General features: G+C 34.1%; 1 protein-coding gene across 1 annotated transcript; it reads left to right on the top strand.

Annotated features, from left to right (window-relative positions):
* Positions 1–283: 283 nt before the first annotated feature.
* eefsec (eukaryotic elongation factor, selenocysteine-tRNA-specific) lies at positions 284–8,907 on the top strand. The gene is made up of 7 exons (XM_073852024.1): positions 284–806; positions 3,948–4,155; positions 4,764–4,860; positions 5,538–5,702; positions 6,452–7,081; positions 7,512–7,668; positions 8,441–8,907. Exons 1-7 carry the CDS (start codon positions 509–511, stop codon positions 8,620–8,622), a joined length of 1,737 nt encoding a protein of 578 aa, XP_073708125.1. The 5' UTR covers positions 284–508; the 3' UTR covers positions 8,623–8,907.
* Positions 8,908–20,238: the final 11,331 nt, after the last annotated feature.

Here is a 20,238-nt window from a genome sequence, read left to right as displayed (position 1 = left end):
CTGCGCATACGCCCCTATTTTCCGTTTGTGTTCCGTTTGAAATGTTGTACTGCAACGAAGATGACCGCTGTGGGTTCCACAAATATCTTCTCCTGGATAAAATGTAAACAAACACCTAATTGTTTAACAGAAATAATGCAAATTATGTAAACATTTGTACTAGTTAATAAATTATTTGACCCATAAGGCATGTTCCTTTTTAAATCAAATGCTGTGAAGAGGAACCCATGACACGAGTTGTTGTTATATCAGGGATTGTTTTTTTCCAGCACAGGAAGAGAAACTGTCAAATTTCAGAAAAGTTTGCTGAATGCAGTAAGAGCAGAAATATTTAGCATGTAATTTAATCTCTCATGTCAGAATTAATAAGCAGACATTGCTGATTTCCACCCAAATTAGAGACATTTGATTAACTGATAGTTTAATATCTTGTTTTGGACCAGCAGTTGCTGTCAGCAGTTCAAAGCCTGCGCATTCATTGTTAACCAACAGTCGTGCTGTTCCAGTGATGGCAGATTCCAGTTTTCCTAAAACGCTGAACTTTAACGTCGGTGTCCTCGGCCATGTGGACAGCGGAAAAACATCTCTCGCTCGTGCGCTGAGCAGCACCGCATCCACCGCTGCCTTCGACAAGAACCCTCAGTCCAAAGAGCGAGGCATCACGCTGGATCTCGGCTTCAGTGCGTTTACGGTGCCCTTACCGGAGCACCTGAAAGAGTCCTGCGGGGAAAGACAATACGACAGTCTGCAGTTCACACTGGTGGACTGCCCAGGACATGCATCCCTCATACGAACCATCATCGGGGGTAAGAGCGTACATTAGTTGGTTTTTATTAGTTAGGCAAGGGTTATGCTGATTAAATCCACAATAGCAACCTGCATATTTTACATAACAGTTATATGCATGGATCATATGTAAATCATATTTCAGTAATTCACCACATACTTCTAACTTTAATTAAACATTTTGTTATGACATAAGATGGCTTAATAATAGCAACCTGTCAGGGTATTTTAAACTCTGTTCAGCACTATCACTTTTGATCAGTAGGTGGTGTGTGTGTAGTATTTGAAGAGATTATTTTTAACCCTGTAAAGACAGACATATGTGACCCTGGACCATACCAGTCATAAGTGTAAATTTGTCGAAATTGGGATTCTTACGTCATCTGAAAGCTGAGTAAATAAGATTTCTATTGATATATTGTTTGTTAAAATAGGACAATGTTTGTCTGAGATACAACTATTTGAAAACCTGGAATCTGAGGGTGAAAAAAAAATCTAAATATTGAGAAAATCGCCTTGAAAGTTGTCCAAAAGAAGCTCTTAGCAATGCATATTACTAATCAAAAATCAAGTTTTTATATATTTATGGTAAAAAATTTACAAAATATCTTCATGGAACATGATCTTTACTTAATATGCTAATGATTTTTGGCATAAAAGAAAATTCGATAATTTTGACCCATACATTGTATTTTTGGCTATTGCTACAAATATACCCATGCTACTTAAGACTGGTTTTGTGGTCCAGGGTCACATATGATATAATAGTCAGTATAATGTTAAATTGAAAATCTGTTGAACTTTCAGAAATAATCCTATCAATTTGCATCAGGCTTTTATGTCTCATTTAGTATGACACAGGGGAATATGCAGCTCGCAAATACAAAATACAAAATATTGCAATTTTGGTGCAGATGTTGTTATTTATATGGTCAAAAAGTAAGTTGAAATTCTGATAGCCTGTAATGTAAATCAGTAATACATTTTACTTACTTAAAATGCATAAATAAATATAAATATAGTTTGTCACACTTTGTCTCTCAATATGTCTTTAGAAAGATGATATTTGTATGCTTAGGTTTATGCATAGTTTATGAGAGCTCTGTAGTATTAATTGTGGGTTGCAAATCATTCAATGCAGTGTGATACAATGATGATTAATGTGTATGTTCCTCAAAAACCTGTTTCATTTTTGATATATGATTTTTCATGTAGTGAGATAATGCTGCAGTTCAGCAAATTATAATATTAATAAACATTTTAAATATTAATAACAATATAGAAGTGATTCTTATATTCCCTTTATAAATCATAGCAAAAATACATGACCTAAAGTTGGATTTAAAAAAATATATATACTAAAAGGGTGTTTATTTGCTAAAATAGTATGACATATTAATTGGAAGGCAGAAAGCATGTCAAATATTTACAACAGGTTTTTCATAGCAAGTTTTGATAATGTTGATCATTTAGAGACATGAAAAATGAATGTATCAAATATCATCCTAAATCAAAGTACATATTTGCATTTAATGACAGACTTGTAATACAATGCATTTAGAACACCTTCTACAATTACAACAAACACACACATTTTGTCAGCATGTTTTCATGATCAGATTCTCTCATTTAATGCACTTCCAAATTATAAAACACAGAATTAAGTGTCTTTAACACACCTGAACATTATACTGGTGTAGGATTTCCTTTGAAACAGTTTTCACTCAGAAATTGCTAGTAAAGTTCACAAGATTTGTAATGTTTTTTAAAGAAGATTTTTTTTTTGCTCACCAAGCCTGCATTTATTTGATTCAAAGTACAGCAAAAACAGTAAAATTTTGAAATATTTTTTATTATTTAAAATGACTATTTGAATGTATTTTAAAATAACATTTATTTCTGTGATTTCAAAAGCTGAATTTTTAGCATCATTGCTCCAGTCACATGATCCTTCAGAAATAATTCTAATATTCTGATTTGCTGCTCAAACAACATGTATTATTAGTATTATGTTGAAAACATACAATGCATAATGAGTAGAATTTGTTCAGGTTTCTTTGATAACTAGAAAGTTTAGAAGAACAGAATTTATCTGAAATAGGAATCTTTTGTAACATTATAAATGTCTTTATCTTCACTTTTGATCAATTTAAAGCATCCTCGCTAAAGAAAAGTATTAATTTCTGTAATTTCTTTTCTAAAAAAAAAATTAATACTGACTCCAAGCTTTTGAATGGTATAGTGTTTAATGTTACAAAAGCTTTTTATTTTAGATAAATGCACATCTTTGGATCTTTCTATTCAATAAATAATTTAAATTTCCTTAACTGTTTAAAATATTGATAATAATAATAATAAAAATGTTTCTTAAACTGCAAATCAGCATATTAGAATGATTTCTAAAGGATCATGTGACACTGTAGACTGGAGTAATGATGAAATTTTTTAAATATATTTAAATATAAAAATAATATAAGTAATAAAATTATTTCAAAGTTTTACTGTTTTTGCTGTACATTGGATCAAATAAATGCAGGCTTGGTGAGCAGAAGAGACTTTAAAAATCCTACGTTTAAAAAAACCTTTGACTGGTAGTCTACTTCAGTAATTTTTGTTTTATTTACAACTTTCCAACTGCGAAAAATTTTAGATATATTGTATATAATATTAACAATACATTCAATACATCAATATCCCTCTATAAAAGCTGACATAGCTTGTTTTCCTGCATACACAGACTCATAGGTATTATGTTCACGGAGGGATGTATAAAGAAATAGATGATGAGGAACAATGTCTAGAGGGTTTTTTGTTAACCTTTGGGTCCAAACAAACCCAAAGAACTCAGTGTAGTGGGAATGCCTAGTGTAATTGCATTGATGGCATTGGTGTGTGTGAGCATTTATGGCACATGTGGTTGATTAAGGCGGAAAGGGGCTGTTCGGGGTTCCAGCTTGACTTCCTCTCTCCCCCCAGAGGGGATCTCTCAGGAAAGAATGAGTGCCAGAGAGCGGGAGAGAAAAAGAGGGAAAGGAAAGGCAATAGCCTAGTTTCCTACTTCTCTTATTTTCACTCTTTTTTCTGTAATACTATCTAGCAGTGATTACTGTACATTGTCATGATTGTCATTGTTTTATTGTATTCTGTTTACTTGCATTCAGGTGCTCAGATCATTGATCTGATGATGTTGGTGGTTGACGTTGTAAAAGGTATGCAGACGCAAACAGCAGAGTGCCTTTTGATTGGTCAGCTTACCTGCTCCCGCATGATCGTCATCCTGAACAAAACAGACCTGTTGCCTACTGACAAGAGACAGGCGGCTATTGACAAAATGACCAAGAGAATGCACAAAACTCTTGAAAACACAAGGTCAAGCACATTTAACTGTATATTATACATATTACACATTTTGCCATGTGTTAGAACTGTAAAAAATGATTGTAATTTTAATGGTAAAAGACTGTAAATCATCTATATGTGACCCTGGACCACAGTCAGAATAGGACAATATTTGGCAGAGATACAACTATTTGAAAATCTGGAATCTGAGGGTGCAAAATAATCTAAATATTGAGAAAATCGCCTTTAAAGTTGTCCAAATGAAGTTCTTAGCAATGCATATTACTGATCAAAAATGTTTATGGTATGAAATTTACAAAATATTTTTATGGAACATAATCTTTACTTAATTTTGTAATGATTTTTGGCATGAAAGAAAAATCTATTATTTTGATCTATATAATGTATTGTTGCCTATTGCTACAAACATACCTGTGCTACTTACGACTAGTTTTGTGGTCCAGGGTCACGTATAACATTTCAACTGCTTGATTGTTTATATTGTCACAAAATGTGTCACAGAAGATATTATAGATGAGATATTATAAACATTAACAACATGAGTTTCTATAGTGGTACCTTGAAATAATGTGTATTGTGCTGTACAAGTAAAATTGACTTGACTTTTTGCTTGACAGATTTAAAGGCTGCCCTATTATTGCTGTGGCAGCAAAGCCAGGTGGTCCTGAGGCCCCAGAAACAGATGAGCCACATGGAATAACTGAACTCATAGATGTAAGTGGGTGTTTAGTAGCACAGATTAAAGATCCAAAAGTCTAACATAACTTTTAAATGTTATATTTTTTTATATATACATGGAATTAAGCATGAAAGTTTTTAAGGGTTAGTTCACCAAAAAATGAAAATTCTTTCATTATTTTATCACCGTCATGTCGTTCCAAACCTGTTGGACCTTCTTTCCTTTTGAAACACTGACACAGAAAAAAAGAAATTGTTGAATAAAGATGTTATTTTTCTTTTCTTTGTGCACAAAAAGTATTCTCGTAGCTTCATAAAGTTATGGTTAAACCACTGATGCCACATGGACTATTTTAACAATGTCCTTACCTTTCTGGGCCTTGAACATGGTAGTTGCATTGCTGTCTGTGCAGGGTCAGAAAGCTCTCGGATTTCATTTAAAATATCTTAATTTGTATTCTGAGGATTAGTGAGGGTCTTAAGGGTTTGGAACAACATGAGGGTGAGTAATTAATGACAGAATTGCTCTAATACACACATTGGAACATTTTTAAATTCTGGATAACATAGATTAACTTGTGGAGTTTATATTAGTTTGAGTGAATGTTTTCATTAAAGCAAAAATATGTTTTCAGGGTTTAAACCTTTGGTCATTACTGTATTTTAAAAGGTGCGGATCATATTTTTGAAGATGTTTCTGTCTGTGTGTTCAGTTATTAAAGGCCCAGGCCTTCCTTCCTCATAGAGATCCATCGGGTTCTCTTCTGATGGCTGTAGATCATTGCTTCTCCATCCGTGGCCAGGGAACAGTCATTACCGGCACTGTCCTACAAGGGTCACTGAGTGTCAACGATACTGTGGAAATACCGGCGTTAAAGGTACTTGTATATTTCTACAAACAGTGCTACAATACATACACTACCATTCAAAAGTTTGGGGTTGTGACCCTGGACCACAAAACCAGGTTTAAGTAGCACGGGTATATTTGTAGCAATAGCTAAAAAAAACATGGGTCAAACTTATGGATTTTTCTTTTATGCCAAAAATCATTACGATATTAAGTTAAGATCATGCTCCATGAAGATATTTTGTAAATTTCTTACCGTAAATATATCAAAACATAAGTTTTGATTAGTAATATGCTTTGCTAAGAACTTCATTTGGACAACTTTAAAAGTCATTTTCTCAATATTTAGATTTTTTTGCACCCTCAGATTCCAGATTTTTAAATAGTTGTATCTCAGCCAAATATTGCCCCTTATGACTGTTTTTGTGGACCCCGGTCCCAAATGTACTTTTATTTAGCAAAAATGCATTAAATTGATTGAACGTGACAATAAAGATGTTTATAATGTTACAAAAGATTGCTATTTCAAGTAACTGCTGTTCTTTTGAACTTACTATATATCGTAGTACCATTTCCACAAAAATATAAGAAGAAATGTCTCTTGAGCACCAAATCAGCACATTAGAATAATTTCAGAAGGATCATGTGACACTGAAGACTCGATTAATAATTATTTTGCATTGTAATAATATTTCACAGTATTACTGTGCATTCAAAAAAATTCATTATTTCTGTGTCTGTGATGATCAGCTCCTTACATGATCTTTTTTGATTTTTCAGGTAACTCGCAAGATTAAATCTGTGCAGATGTTTCGTAAGCCAGTTCCTAGTGCTATGCAAGGGGATCGTGTCGGTGTGTGTGTGACGCAGTTTGACCCAAAACTCTTGGAACGAGGTGTAGTTTGCACACCAGGCTCATTGCACACTCTTTATGCTGCTGTTATATCCGTCCAAAAGATTGAATACTATTGTGGAGCAATTGGCAGCCGTGCAAAGTTTCACATCACCGTTGGACACGAAACCGTTATGGCTCGTATTTCATTCTTCAACCGAGCTCTTTCCGGCAAGGAAAATGGAGACTGTAGCCCTGCTTCTCAAGAGCAAAATGCAGAGTCTTTCTCATTTGATTGGGAGTTTCACCACTTGGATGAGTATTTGACTGGTCAGGCAGAAGGTGGGAGAGGGGAACCACAGCAATGGGCTTTACTCGAGTTTGAACGACCGGTCACATGTCCGCCACTTTGCTTAGTGATTGGGTCACGACTAGACTCAGATATCCACGGTAACGCATGCAGGCTTGCCTTTCATGGAAAGCTTCTGGAAGGCTTTGAGGACAAAAACTATACAGAGACAGCACTGCCTCGACTCAAAATCAGCAAAGACAAGCAGAAAGAAGGAGCAGTGGAACGGGTGACTACAAATATTTACACTTACTTTGATTAAAGTAATGGCTGCTGAAAAATTCAGCTTTATCACAGTCATAAATTATATGAGTATATAAAAATATAGAAGTTATTTTATTCTAAAAGTACTTAAAAATATTTATTTATTTTTTTGTTTATACTGTATTTTTAATCAGATAAATGCATCAAGAATGCATTAAAAATAAATATTTAAAAAATCTTAATAACCCCAAACTTTTTGAATTTGCATTGTAATGTACATAATATACATGATTTTATATATTATTTATTTAAATATATCTGATATTGTATTTTGTTTGATTCTTCCTACATTTGTTTTACTAATTTAATGAACTGAATTGAATTCTTTTGAAAACCTCATGTACTTTGGCTCTACCTAATCAGTTTTGGCATATTTTTTTTTTATCTTTGGTCAGGTGACAGATGACTACACTGTGATTGGTCGAAACCTGTTTAAGAAGGAGACGAACCTTCAACTGTTTGTGGGTTTAAAAGTTACACTATCAACAGGAGAATCTGGCTCCATTGAAGGTGGCTTCGGCCAAAGTGGCAAAATCAAAATCAGAATACCAGGTAAGCAAAGACAAATACACTCTCTTTTACTCACCCTTACTTTTTCTTGGACCCTTTTTACCTCCTTCCTCTAGGTTTCTTGTCTGGTAGCTTGCATATTTATACATCCGTACACTTATTCATTCATTCAAAGACAGTATATAAAGCTACTCTCATATAAAGTTACACGCACCAAAAATGCACGCTGTATCTTAAATATACGTGCAAAAAAGAAAGGAAAAATAAAACTCACATCCTTTTCCTGACCCTCAAGGCTCTCTTGTGTAGGTAGACCTCAGCCACACAAATACACACACACACACACACACACACACACACACACACACACACTCTATTCAGACATAATGAAATGCAGTAGAATGAATGTATCCGTGACTACACAAGTAAAAGTAAGTTTAGTATTTTTGTACAATTCCACAAATTATCGGATTATATTTTAAACTAAATTTAAAATATTTATGCCATGAAATTTAGATTTTAACACACAAATGATCATATGATCAATGCACACTACCAGTCAAAAGTTTTTGAACAGTAAATTTTTTGAACAGTCTCTTCTCACCAAGCCTGCATTTGTTTGATCCAAAGTACAGCAAAAACAGTAACACTTTGAAATATTTTTACTATTTAAAATAATAATATATTTTAAAATGTAAAAAAAATTAAAACTTTTCACTGTTAGTGTATGCGGCCAAAACATGAGGGACATATTCTATCTAGTAATGTTGTATGCACATTGTTAAATGGCTGTTCTTTATTTCTCTTCTTTTAGAGGGGCTGAAAGAAGAAACCAAGCAGCTTCTATCCTCTTCCTCTAAGAAGAAGGGGAAGGGTGGGGCCAAAAATGAATCCTCCAAATCGGAGGAAACTAAACCCGACGCTCAGCCAGTCACCATACATCTGAACTTCAAACGCTATATATATGATCCCCACAAAAAGATGGTACAGTCGTGACCATTATTCCAATCATTCTTAATAAATCCTGACAGGTGGGGGAAAGGAATAACAAACACTGAGCATATACTACTAAAATCTAGGACACGGAACAGAAACAGAAATCTTGTACATCAAGTTTTCTTGTGTGCAGAGTTTCTATTCTGTTACTTTGCATTTGTATGCAAAGACGTGGAATAATAAAAATCAGCAAAAAAGAAAAGATGGAATATTCATCAAGACACATCATTCCTTACTAATAAATGCTGTTGTATAAATGCTAATAAAACAACTCTATTAGCTACACTTCTGTAGTTGCAGGGTGCTGTATTTTGTGATTTACATTTTGTTTGCAAAAGTGTGTGGAAAGTATTGAGAGTGGTTGGGACGTTGCTTTAGGGCAGAATGTATTGTGAGCATAGGCAAATGTTTCTGTTGGCAAATCGGGCGAAATGTGTTTCCACACACCCCACCGTTCGTTACTCTACATTTATAAATATCCTTTTTTCCATATGTTTGTTCCACTGTTTATGTTTGTATGCATGTATGTTTTTGTGCAGCTGCATGAGAGTGGTCAAACGAATAACCTAATCTAAAAATAACCCAAATAACCTTAATAAGGGTCACGATAAGTCGTATTATTGTTTAGCGGTTTGCTTCACAGATTTGAATATCTATTCCAGTTACGCTGTGGCAACTCGGGGGGGGAATATGTAGGCAAATTCATTCTTAATATGCGAGTATACAAATAGCAGCTGTACAAAAATATTAAATGTCATCTGTGTTGTTATACTTCCCTGTTTGTACCTGACACCTCAGATAAAAACAAAGCCTTTATTTGTTTTTCATTTTAAGTGCCAATAACTGGACTTTTTTTTTAAGAAGTGCATATAATACATCACTTTCATTTGCTTACGCACTCTTTCTTTGACTAGCAAATGTGCTGTCATGGACTTAATTTACAGCATCACATTACTCTAAAAGGTAGATGTGCTGAGATAAATAAGTTTTTTATAGATTTGTATGGAATCTTTGACTACTCACAATTGACTTAACCTCTTTAGTAAACTCTTAATCTGTTTTGTTGCACAAAAGAATGAAAATAATATAGGTCTCAAACAAAGTAACAGAGTAAATGATTGAATTTAGATTTTTAGGTGAATTACTACTTCATTGTCCAACTATTCATTTATGTGCCATTCCATATGACATCTGGATATGACTTTAGGTCCAAAAATAGAGACTTTATTTCAGTTTAGTCTTCTTATACATCTTAATGCCAGTTAGTATTTCATCTGCATATATTTCTGTTAGAAAGGACAGATTGGCAATTTTTGCACCTGGTTACTTTATGATATTCTTAGAAGTATTTTTAGATTATAAACGGCCACTCGAATATTTAAGGTCAATTTTTTTTAATGGCAGCTGAAAATTCAGCTTTGCCATCACAGGAGTACATTATTTTTTAAATAGAAAACAGTTATTTTAAATTGCAATAATATTTCTATTTGATCAAATACAGTTGAGGTCAAATGTTTACATACACCTTGCAAAATCTGCAAAATGTTAATTATTTGACCAAAATAAGAAGGATCATACAAAATACATGTTATTTTTTTATTAAATACTGACCTGATATTTCACATGAAACATGTTTACCAATAGTCCACAAGAGAAAATAATAGTTGAATTTATAAAAATTATCCTGTTCAAAAGTTTACATACATTTAATTCTTAATACTGTGTTGTTACCTGAATGATCCACAGCTGTTTTTGTCGTTGTTTAGTGATAGTTGTAAATGAGTCCCTTGTTTGTCCTCAACAGTTAAAACTGCCAGCTGTTCTTCAGAAAAATCCTTTTTAGCATTTTTGTGTATTTGAACCATTTCCAAAAATTACTGTATGATTTTGAGATCCATGTTTTCACACTAAGGACAACAGAGGGACTTGTGTGCAACTATTACAGAAGGTTCAAATGCTGACTGATGCTTCAGTAGGAAACATGATGCATTAGAAGCCGGGGGTGAAAACTTTTGAAAAGAATGAAGATGTGCACAATTTTTCTTATTTTGCCTAAATATCATATTTTTTTTCATTTAGTACTATCCTTTATAATCTACAGAAGATATGAACATGTTTCTCAGAAGACAAAATAAGTTAAATTTACCCTGATCTTAAAATTCAAAAAGTTTTCACCCCTCAACTTTTAATGCTTTGTTTTTCCCTCTGGCGCATCAGTGAGCTGTTGAACCTTCTGTAATTGTTGCACATGAGTCCCTCGGTTGTCCTCAGTGTGAAAAGATGGATCTCAAAATCATATAGTCATTGTTGGAAAGGGTACAATTACACTAAAATGCAGAAAAACCAAAGAATTTGTGGGATTTAAAGGACTTTTCTGAAGAACAGCAGGCAGACTGTTCAGGACAAACAAGCAACTCATTAACAACTATCACTAAATGAATAAAAAAAAATCATCATAGTTTCTCATGTAGACTATATGTAAATGTCTGTTTTGTGAAATATCCAATTCAGGTCACTACTAAATAAAAAATAACATGCATTTTGTATGCTCCCTCTTATTTTAGTAAAATAAGTAACATTTTACAGATTTTGTCTATGTAAACTTTTGACCTCAACTAAGTAAGCAGACTTAATAAGAGAAATAAGAGACTTTTCAAAAACATTTTTTTTTAAATCCTACTGACTTTTCAGCAGCGATATATGCTGGAAAAATTACTTGATGAAGTCTGCTGACTGATTGACTACTTATTTCTCCTTTGCAAGGATCAGAAGTTCATTGTGTGTGTACGTTTGTGTGTGTGTGTGTTACTCGCATTAATATTAATAAAGTCATTTTCTCTGATTAATTACAGAAGGAAAGAGACAGAACACTCAGTTAAATGCTGCAGGCATTAGAACTCTATGTGAGTCTTTCATGCCATGTTCGGCCTGCTGTGTTTGTGACATTGACTCGAGAGCTCTAAACACAACACACACACACACACACACACACACACACACACACACACACACACACACACACACACACACACACACACACACACAGTCTTTTACTGTCCTTTTTTCCCTTCAGTGACTCAGATAGCAATCTCAGTCTTTTATTTTGTGTGTGAGTGCATGCATGTACAAGCCTTTGATATGACAGCTTGAGTCTGTTAACCTCTCTAATCAGGGTCCTTCATCAGAAAGGTCTTTCAGAGTGCCTGTTTAAAATTCATAAATCGAAAGAGAGGGGAAAGGGGGAATGAAAAGGGAATAGAGAAAAAAGGAAATAAAAACATAAACTCTCCCATGAGGTAGAAGCTGCAGATTGTCTCCTTCCTGACCCCTGGACCTGCACTGATCTTGAGATGAGCCCAAAGAGGGGTAAAGTCACGCTCAGTGTTTGACTTACCACTAACATTAACATTATCGGCTTCATCAGCACGGGCAGTTGGCATTTGTGTGTACGTTTTTAATTATTTTCTTTGATCCCATGGATTGTTTCCTTACAGAGTATTTTCTGTCTTTCCTAAAGCCAGCTCTTTAGTGTCTGTGTGGACACTGCAATACTACTGGCTCACATGTAGAGGGCGTTAGCATTCCCATGCAGAGTCAGTCCAGTCGTAGTCATTTTTCATTTTTAATACGGTTTTTCATTTTTTAAATAAATAGAAAACGAAATTACCTCCATGTTACTCTGGCACGTTACTCGTTCCACGTTCAGTATTTGTGCAACGGACATGAAGTCTACCTCAAATGATGAAGAGTACTGGACAGAGGTGAGAGGTGAGCTTTTACTACTTTTTTACATGACAAGATTAGTGTTAGCCTACTAGAGGTGGTCCGTGTACTTTTTCGTTCATTCATTATTCAATTTCGGAATGAAAGATGAAATTTAAAAAAGGGTGCAGCTTGGTTTTTTGTTTAAAAGAAAAAAAGCAGAAATGGCTGTATTTTGTTTTCCAAATGTATTGTTGTCATCAAATAATAGTAATAGAAAATTGGACGCATTTCCGATCGTTTTTTAATTTGTAATATTTATTTGTACATTTATTGTATTTCATTTGAATGATCCTATCTTTACCCGGAAGTAAATTACACCGTCGTGCGGGTATCAGTTATTATTGTCTAGTAGTATTACTTACTAAGATCTATATTACTATCACACGAGCCAATGGCAATTAAATGCACTGATGCATAGTCAGATAATGAATGAAATACAACTGTTCACGAACAGAAGATTGTATTTGACTCATGCTGCATACGCAATGACAATGCCTACTGTAAATATAGATTTACAACTACGATTAGAGTTGTTTGCATAAAATGCACCGTGAACATTCACACGTTTGCCTAGCTGTGATAGGCTACAATTTATCTCCATTAATACTATTTTCTCAATTCTGCGCATATATTTTCATTTACCTTACATCAATTGCTCGATCAATATTATCATCACATATTTTACATTTGTAACTGTAGGTACCACAAACAATTTAATATAGCTAAGTTTGTGTATTTTTACAGGTAGTAAAATACTGTGTGTGCTGCTTATAAACACCAGAGAGATAATGATTCATGAAAAAGATGGTCTTTCTTTACTCATCTCACTTGCACAAAATAAATGCAGTAATAGAAATTACAGAAACGCACAAAATACACTGAAATACACTGAGAATTATATGCATTTAAAAATTTGGTGGGGTTGAAGTCATCCCCCCGCATCTTCTGCATCCACTCAGCCCGTACGCATAGAGCGTCAACGGGGAATGCGACGAAACGGTACAAAAATGCACACAACGATGAAGTGCTGAGTCTCCTCTCTTGAATCCTAAAAACACTCAATGTGAAAAAATATCTCTGTGGTAATGGAACTCGATCGCTGTTGTCTCTCGCTCTCGCTGTCAGATCACCGGAATGTCGGATCACCATAGTGATGCGCGGGTTGGGTTTTTGTTTTTCAACCCTCGGGTCCCGCAATTATGAAATTATTTGGCCCGAGCCAGCCCGCCCCGCACCACTGTGTCTATTTTTACAACCCGCCCCGCACCCGCGACCATTAAATAAACATACTATGCATTGTAATGCAAATGAAAACAGCTTTTTTTAGCCCGAAAGTGCTTGGAAACATCGCCCTTTAAACTGGCAACAACATACTGTACGATTATGAATATGAACCATAAATCAAATCATATTAATAACAAGATAATCAGTGGTGTAACGTTAGTGGTGCCGGAAGAAAAGTGGGTATTTGCTTCATTTATGAATATCGTTTTAAATTTTCTATTTGAACGCATTCGTTTACTTGGACTGAAAGGTTTACAGGTTCACTGGTTTAAGGAAGTTCTGATCATAAAAATCGGCTCCTTTTTATTTGTAAGGTATTGTTTTCGTTATTATGTACTGTTTAAAATGACTTCGGTGCGGGAGACGCAGCGGGCGCAATAACCAAATACATTTCAAAGCAAGCCGGTGCCACAGTCCTGACTGCATCATTGCTGTCTTTATTGTGTGTTTTTAGCGAATATTTACATTAATTCACATATGACTGGATGTGGTTGACTGTCATGATTTTGGCTAATGCAGGAAAATGCGCATCAGAGGAGATTTAAATACGCATAGCACCAGGCCTGCAGAGCTGAATGTGCGCTCGCGCAACACAGTCTCACTCCCAAGTCGTCATATATTGACGTTTGGCCAGGACCCTTTGGCGTCGCATTTTTACGCACAGGGTACCCCTTCAGCGTCATTTTTGGACGTGCAGGGTCCTCCACTACTTTAAATAAGAAACCCTTGGCGTCAATAAGCTGACGCGAAAGGCACTGTGAATTTTATCGTCATGATTAAATGATCTATTGGGTAATAATATTGCCATTATTGCATATGTATTGGGGTGTGATTGTTCAATGCAAACAGTCACAACAGACACATTTACGAGCACGTAACCCAACCCCTGCCCCTAAACCTAACCACTTGTCAATAACTTAATAACAATAACGAGAACTTGTCACTTCTCGGAGGCTGACCCGTTTTGGCCCTTTAAACAACATGTAATGAATCTGATCCATGATTTTGTCGTCACATAGATATTTTTTCACATTGAGTGTTTTTAGGATTCAAGAGAGGAGACTCTTCATCGTTGTGTGCATTTTTCTACCGTTTCGTCGCATTCCCCGTTGACGCTCTATGCGTACGGACTGAGTGGATGCAGAAGATCCGGGGGGATGACTTCAACAACATTTTTAAATGCATATAATTCTCAGTGTATTTCAGTGTATTTTGTGCGTTTCTGTAATTTCTATTACTGCATTTATTTTTTGCAAGTGAGATGAGTAAAGACCATCTTTTTCATGAATCATTATCTCTCTGGTGTTTATAAGCAGCACACAGTATTTTACTACCTGTAAAAATACACAAACTTAGCTATATTAAATTGTTTGTGGTACCTACAGTTACAAATGTAAAATATGTGATGATAATATTGATCGAGCAATTGATGTAAGGTAAGTGAAAATATATGCGCAGAATTGAGAAAATAGTATTAATGGAGATAAATTGTAGCCTATCACAGCTAGGCAAACGTGTGAATGTTCACGGTGCATTTTATGCAAACAACTCTAATCGTAGTTGTAAATCTATATTTACAGTAGGCATAATTGTCATTGCGTATGCAGCATGAGTCAAATACAATCTTCTGTTCGTGAACAGTTGTATTTCATTCATTATCTGACTATGCATCCGTGCATTTAATTGCCATTGGCTCGTGTGATAGTAATATGGATCTTAGTAGTATTTTTAGTGATACTAGACAATAATAATTGATTCCCGCACGTCGGTGTAATTTACTTCCGGGTAAAGATAGGATCAGTCAAATGAAATACAATAAATGTACAAATAAATATTAGAACATTAAAAAACGATCGGAAATGCGTCCAATTTTCTATTACTATTATTTGATGACAACAATACATTTGGAAAACAAAATACAGCCATTTCTGCTTTTTTTCTTTTAAACAAAAAACCAAGCTGCACCCTTTTTTAAATTTCATCTTTCATTCCGAAATTGAATAATGAATGAACGAAAAAGTACACGGACCAGAGGTGAAGTCTATCCACCTTATTCTTCAATGCGGAAGTAAGCCTATAGGCGAGACTTCCGGTTCATTAGCCGCGGAAATAACGAGAATAATAACAACGTGCAGTAAACGGTAAAACTGTTTGCACTACAAACCAATGTGTTCATAATTAAGATAATACATTATATAACATGGTAAGACCCACCAATCTGCAATATCAAGCAGCAAAATGGTGTTTTGTACAGCTAAGTATAGCTGGATGTGGATGAGACTGGAAGCCAGGCCCATAAAATTTACAAATGGCCTCGACTACTCTTACGGAAAAATAAGGTACTTTATGCTGACTTATGACAGTAAGTAACCAAGTTACTACTACCTAGTGAAGCCCTAGAACACCTAAGAAACATCATAACAATTATGTTTTTGTGAGGGCAAGTTACTTACATTTTGTTAAGAAAATGTAAACAAACATGGGTACAAATTCTCAAGTGTTTACATGTTATATTGCATGTTATATTAAGTTAAGTGGGTTATATTATAGTATTTATAAATATTTATATAGTATTTATATGACTTTTATATGTACAGCCAAACCAATTTAGTCAGACGCCATCAACATTTCTCGCATTATCATAGTTAATTCGCTATAGTTTAGAAAATGGTAATAAAATATGACAAGAACTCTATTAAGAGTTAAACTGTATCTCAGAAAAAATTCATCTTGATAATGTCATATAACTTTGATGGAAAGGTATGTAATGGATTACAATCAACCAAAATTTGTTAGTATGGAAATATTTACACAACTATCAATACTTTGTTGACCAATTACCAAGCAATGGTTAATTTTGTTTAACGTTAGTCTGTGTTGTAAAAAGTTCACATTAGCAATTAAAGAAAAAACACTTAAGCAAAACATGGTCAGGTCATGAAAGTGTCTGAATAATTTTTGGTCCCAGATGTTTATCAATTTTACTAGTAGTCCATTGTATGAAGATTTTTTGGGTATAATGTCACTTTATTATTTATTCTCACTTACATAAATGTTCTACAGTGTCCTGCACCCACTAGTAAAAAAAAAAAAAAAAAAAAAAAACAGGCACAAATTAAATCTGGTGTCTGAATAATTTTTGGTTTGACTGTATGTATAATAAATATTGTGGTATATACACACTTTAACAAGTATAACACTGAGGCCTGGTTTCATAGAGAGGGTTTAGCCTAAACCAGGATTAGACCATAGTTCAATGAAATATTTTTTTATAAACATGCCTTAGACAAAAAAATGACTGGTGTGCATCTTGAGACAAAACAAAGGCAATTATATATTTTGAGATCAGTCAGTGCAGCTCAGACTTACATTTTAGTCTAGGACTAGGCTTAAGCCATGTCTGTGAAACCTTGTGTGAATGTATTATATATTAATACAGAAACATTTTTCCCAGTCATTCCAGAAGTGTTTTAATTTACCTGAATTCATCTTATTGTAAATTATCCATATTTCATAATGCATAGAAATATAGTGTTTTTTGCTTTGTGTTTGGTAATTATATATGGATTTTTCAGTCTAGAGTGTTTTTACTTCTTGATGATGTAAGTAAAAACATAGACATGCATTACATGCAAGCCATGAAAATCATCTATTTAGGCTTTATTTGTAATGGCAGTTGTCAAAACACATCAGCTGCTTTCTTTTTCTTGTTTTAAGATTTCAATGAATCAATCACTTGAGCAAAAAACATCAATCCTTCTATAAATCAATAGGCTAGTGCTAGAGATTTCTGTACTAATCACATAATTAGCTGAGCTTTTAGCTGAACGTAGAATAGTGTCCCTAAATTGTATAGATTTTTTTTAAGTCTCTAGGTGAGTTTTTTTTGAGTTTAGTTAATTTTACAGACCTTTAAAATTACAGGCTATAGAGCAGTCATTTTGTATTATTTATTTTAGACTTGACATCTGAGGTTTACGTTTGCAAGAATACATTTTATTTAGGTCTATTACTTAGGGAGTGATTTGAGGCTGAGATATTGTAAACTGCTTACTTACTCTCACATATATATCATGTTTCCTTGTGTGTTGAAGTATGTTGTCTTCACAGAGTCATAAAGTAACACACTCTTATAGTATAAAGATCCACATCCACAAAAAAACACAGTCATCTAACACATTCATTCAAAAGGGTGCTTTGTTCCAGTCCATTATCCCACTTTCCATCCTTTCTTTTAATGCACTTTATCTCTGTCGCCCCTTTGTTCTCTCTCACCTATTCTTTATGTTTGCTTTGTTTGAGCCTTTATGTCCATACAGCCTTTATCCCACACCTCCCTTTCTCTTGTTTTCTTTTTCTACACTTTTTCCAGGTCAACAGCATTGTCACTGTCTACTGAAGAATTTAACTTTGTCACACAGGTATTTTGTGCACTATGTGTATGCCTAGATCATTCAATTTATAAAAAGTAATGTGCTAGATGCAAATGTTATTGTTTTAGATGTGTGCTTCCAATAAGTGTTAAAGGCTAAAGATTGTGACCTTTGCCCTTTAAGGTTTGCATGCAATTGTTTAGGAGTGCATCAAACTGTCATTTTATGTTTGGTGATCAATTTGTTGACACAAGTGACAGACACTTCAATTTGAATTGCTAGACCGTAGGAAAGGAAGTACCAGAGGTCATTCGGTTTTGAGCAGTTCAGGTTACACTCATCCACTGTCCGACTCATTGGACCAATTAGCAGGGCGGTAAAAGCCTCCCACATCCCTTACTGAAGAGACTAATAAAATTAGCAGGCCCTCCATCTTATCTTTGAACGATAAACAGCCAGCTATTAGATTACAGCTATTAAATTAGAAACAGTCTCTAAACAAACAATTACCTGAATGTAAGTGTGGGATGGGTAAGAAGAGGATATAACATGAGCATTATGGTTCCAGGGTCTAAAGAAAAGTGTTATGTTTAATGGCTTGAATTAGTTTGATAACATCAATACATTACAGTCAACCTCTCTATTCAAACCTTTTTGCCATCCTTACACTTTTCACATTTAATATGAAACACTACAATAAAAATCTAAATATTATTGTGGCACATAGGCAGCATTTGGATCTGCACATATAAAAACGTTTTTTTGTATGGTAAATGAATGAATATATACTAAGGGTAGCATGCATAGTGTGGGTTTCGATATGTTTACTAATTACAGTTGATGTTCTAATGACCCATCTGTCACTCAATGCATCCCTCAGGTTACTGTAGCAATGTGAGTCCTATTCTACCCATAAGCCTTTGGGTTTATTCAATCACAACAATAAAACACAATAGCAGCTCATTGAAAGAGCCACCTTTGTGTTGTCTAAAAAGTGTGTCCAGATTTTGCATGTGCGTGATTTGGTTTCTCAGAAGTATCAGTAGATTCTATAAATCTGTATCTTCTTTCTTTCTTTCTTTCTTTCTTTCTTTCTTTCTTTCTTTCTTTCTTTCTTTCTTTCTTTCTTTCTTTCTTTCTCTCTCTCTCTCTCTCTCTCTCTCTGCATATTTTACAAAATATTTGTCTGTCAACCAACTTATCTTAAATCTATAGCCGGCCTGCTCTTTTTTTTCCTCATTTTTCCTTTAACTACACAGCTCTATCCAGAACGCTTTGTGTATGTGTTTTCATCTTTTTAATTGGCTTCATGTTTATTTGTTGTCCATCATGTTTTATTATAGAGTTTCTCTTTAAGAAAAGAAATTTGCTTTCTGTATTCTTCTGGCACAAACTTTCCATAGAGCTTTGCTAGAATTTGAGTTGGATTCTGTGACTTTTGCTCATGAATTTGGTTACTGACTGAATTTTGAAGCAAAGAAATGTTTAAAATTATATTTTAATTTACAAAATGCTATTTAAATGTATATATGTGACCCTGGACCACAAAACCAGTTATGGGTATTTTTTTTTTATAAATAAGCTGAATAAATAAACTTTCTATTGATGTATGGTTTGTTTGGGTAGGACAATATTTGGCCGAGATACAACTATTTGAAAATCTGAAATCTGAGGGTGCAAAAAAATCTGCATGTTGACAAAATCGCTTTTAAAGTTGTCCAAATAAAGTTCTTAGCAATGCATATTACTAATCAAAACATACATTTTGATATATTTAAGGTAAGTAATATCCTAATGATTTTTGGCATAAAAGAAAAATTGATAATTTTACCCATACTATTTTGGTTGTTGCTACAAATATACCCGTGCTACTTAAGACTGGTTTTGTGGTCCAGGGTCACATGTATGTATTCATAAGCCCCTTTGAAATCAGTTTTATTTTTTCCTAAATTATGTTTTATTTTTTCCAAATTCATTTATTTTTTTCTGAAATAATTTTTCTGGATTAATTTTTTTTTCCATTTTAATATTTCTAGACTCTGTCTTAATGGTTAAATTAAAAAGTATTAATAAAAAGCATGTCTAATGAATTAAAATCATGAAACTTCCACAATTTAATAGCAGGATTATTAAGCAGTATTAATTAAGTTATTAGCCTAATGTTTCACCTACCTGACCGGAAATGATAAGAGTC

This window comes from Garra rufa, chromosome 12 (assembly GCF_049309525.1).
Source record: "Garra rufa chromosome 12, GarRuf1.0, whole genome shotgun sequence".
NCBI lineage: Eukaryota > Metazoa > Chordata > Actinopteri > Cypriniformes > Cyprinidae > Garra > Garra rufa.
Note: the sequence above shows the minus strand (reverse complement) of the source record. Positions and strands in the feature narration are given on the sequence as shown.

Excerpts from the sequence above, each read along its gene's own strand:
- eefsec (XM_073852024.1), top strand. The coding sequence starts at position 509 with ATGGCAGATTCCAGTTTTCCTAAAACGCTGAACTTTAACGTCGGTGTC. Across the intron at positions 4,861-5,537 it reads GAATAACTGAACTCATAGAT|TTATTAAAGGCCCAGGCCTT; the intron begins GTAAGTGGGTGT and ends CTGTGTGTTCAG. Across the intron at positions 7,669-8,440 it reads AATCAAAATCAGAATACCAG|AGGGGCTGAAAGAAGAAACC; the intron begins GTAAGCAAAGAC and ends CTCTTCTTTTAG.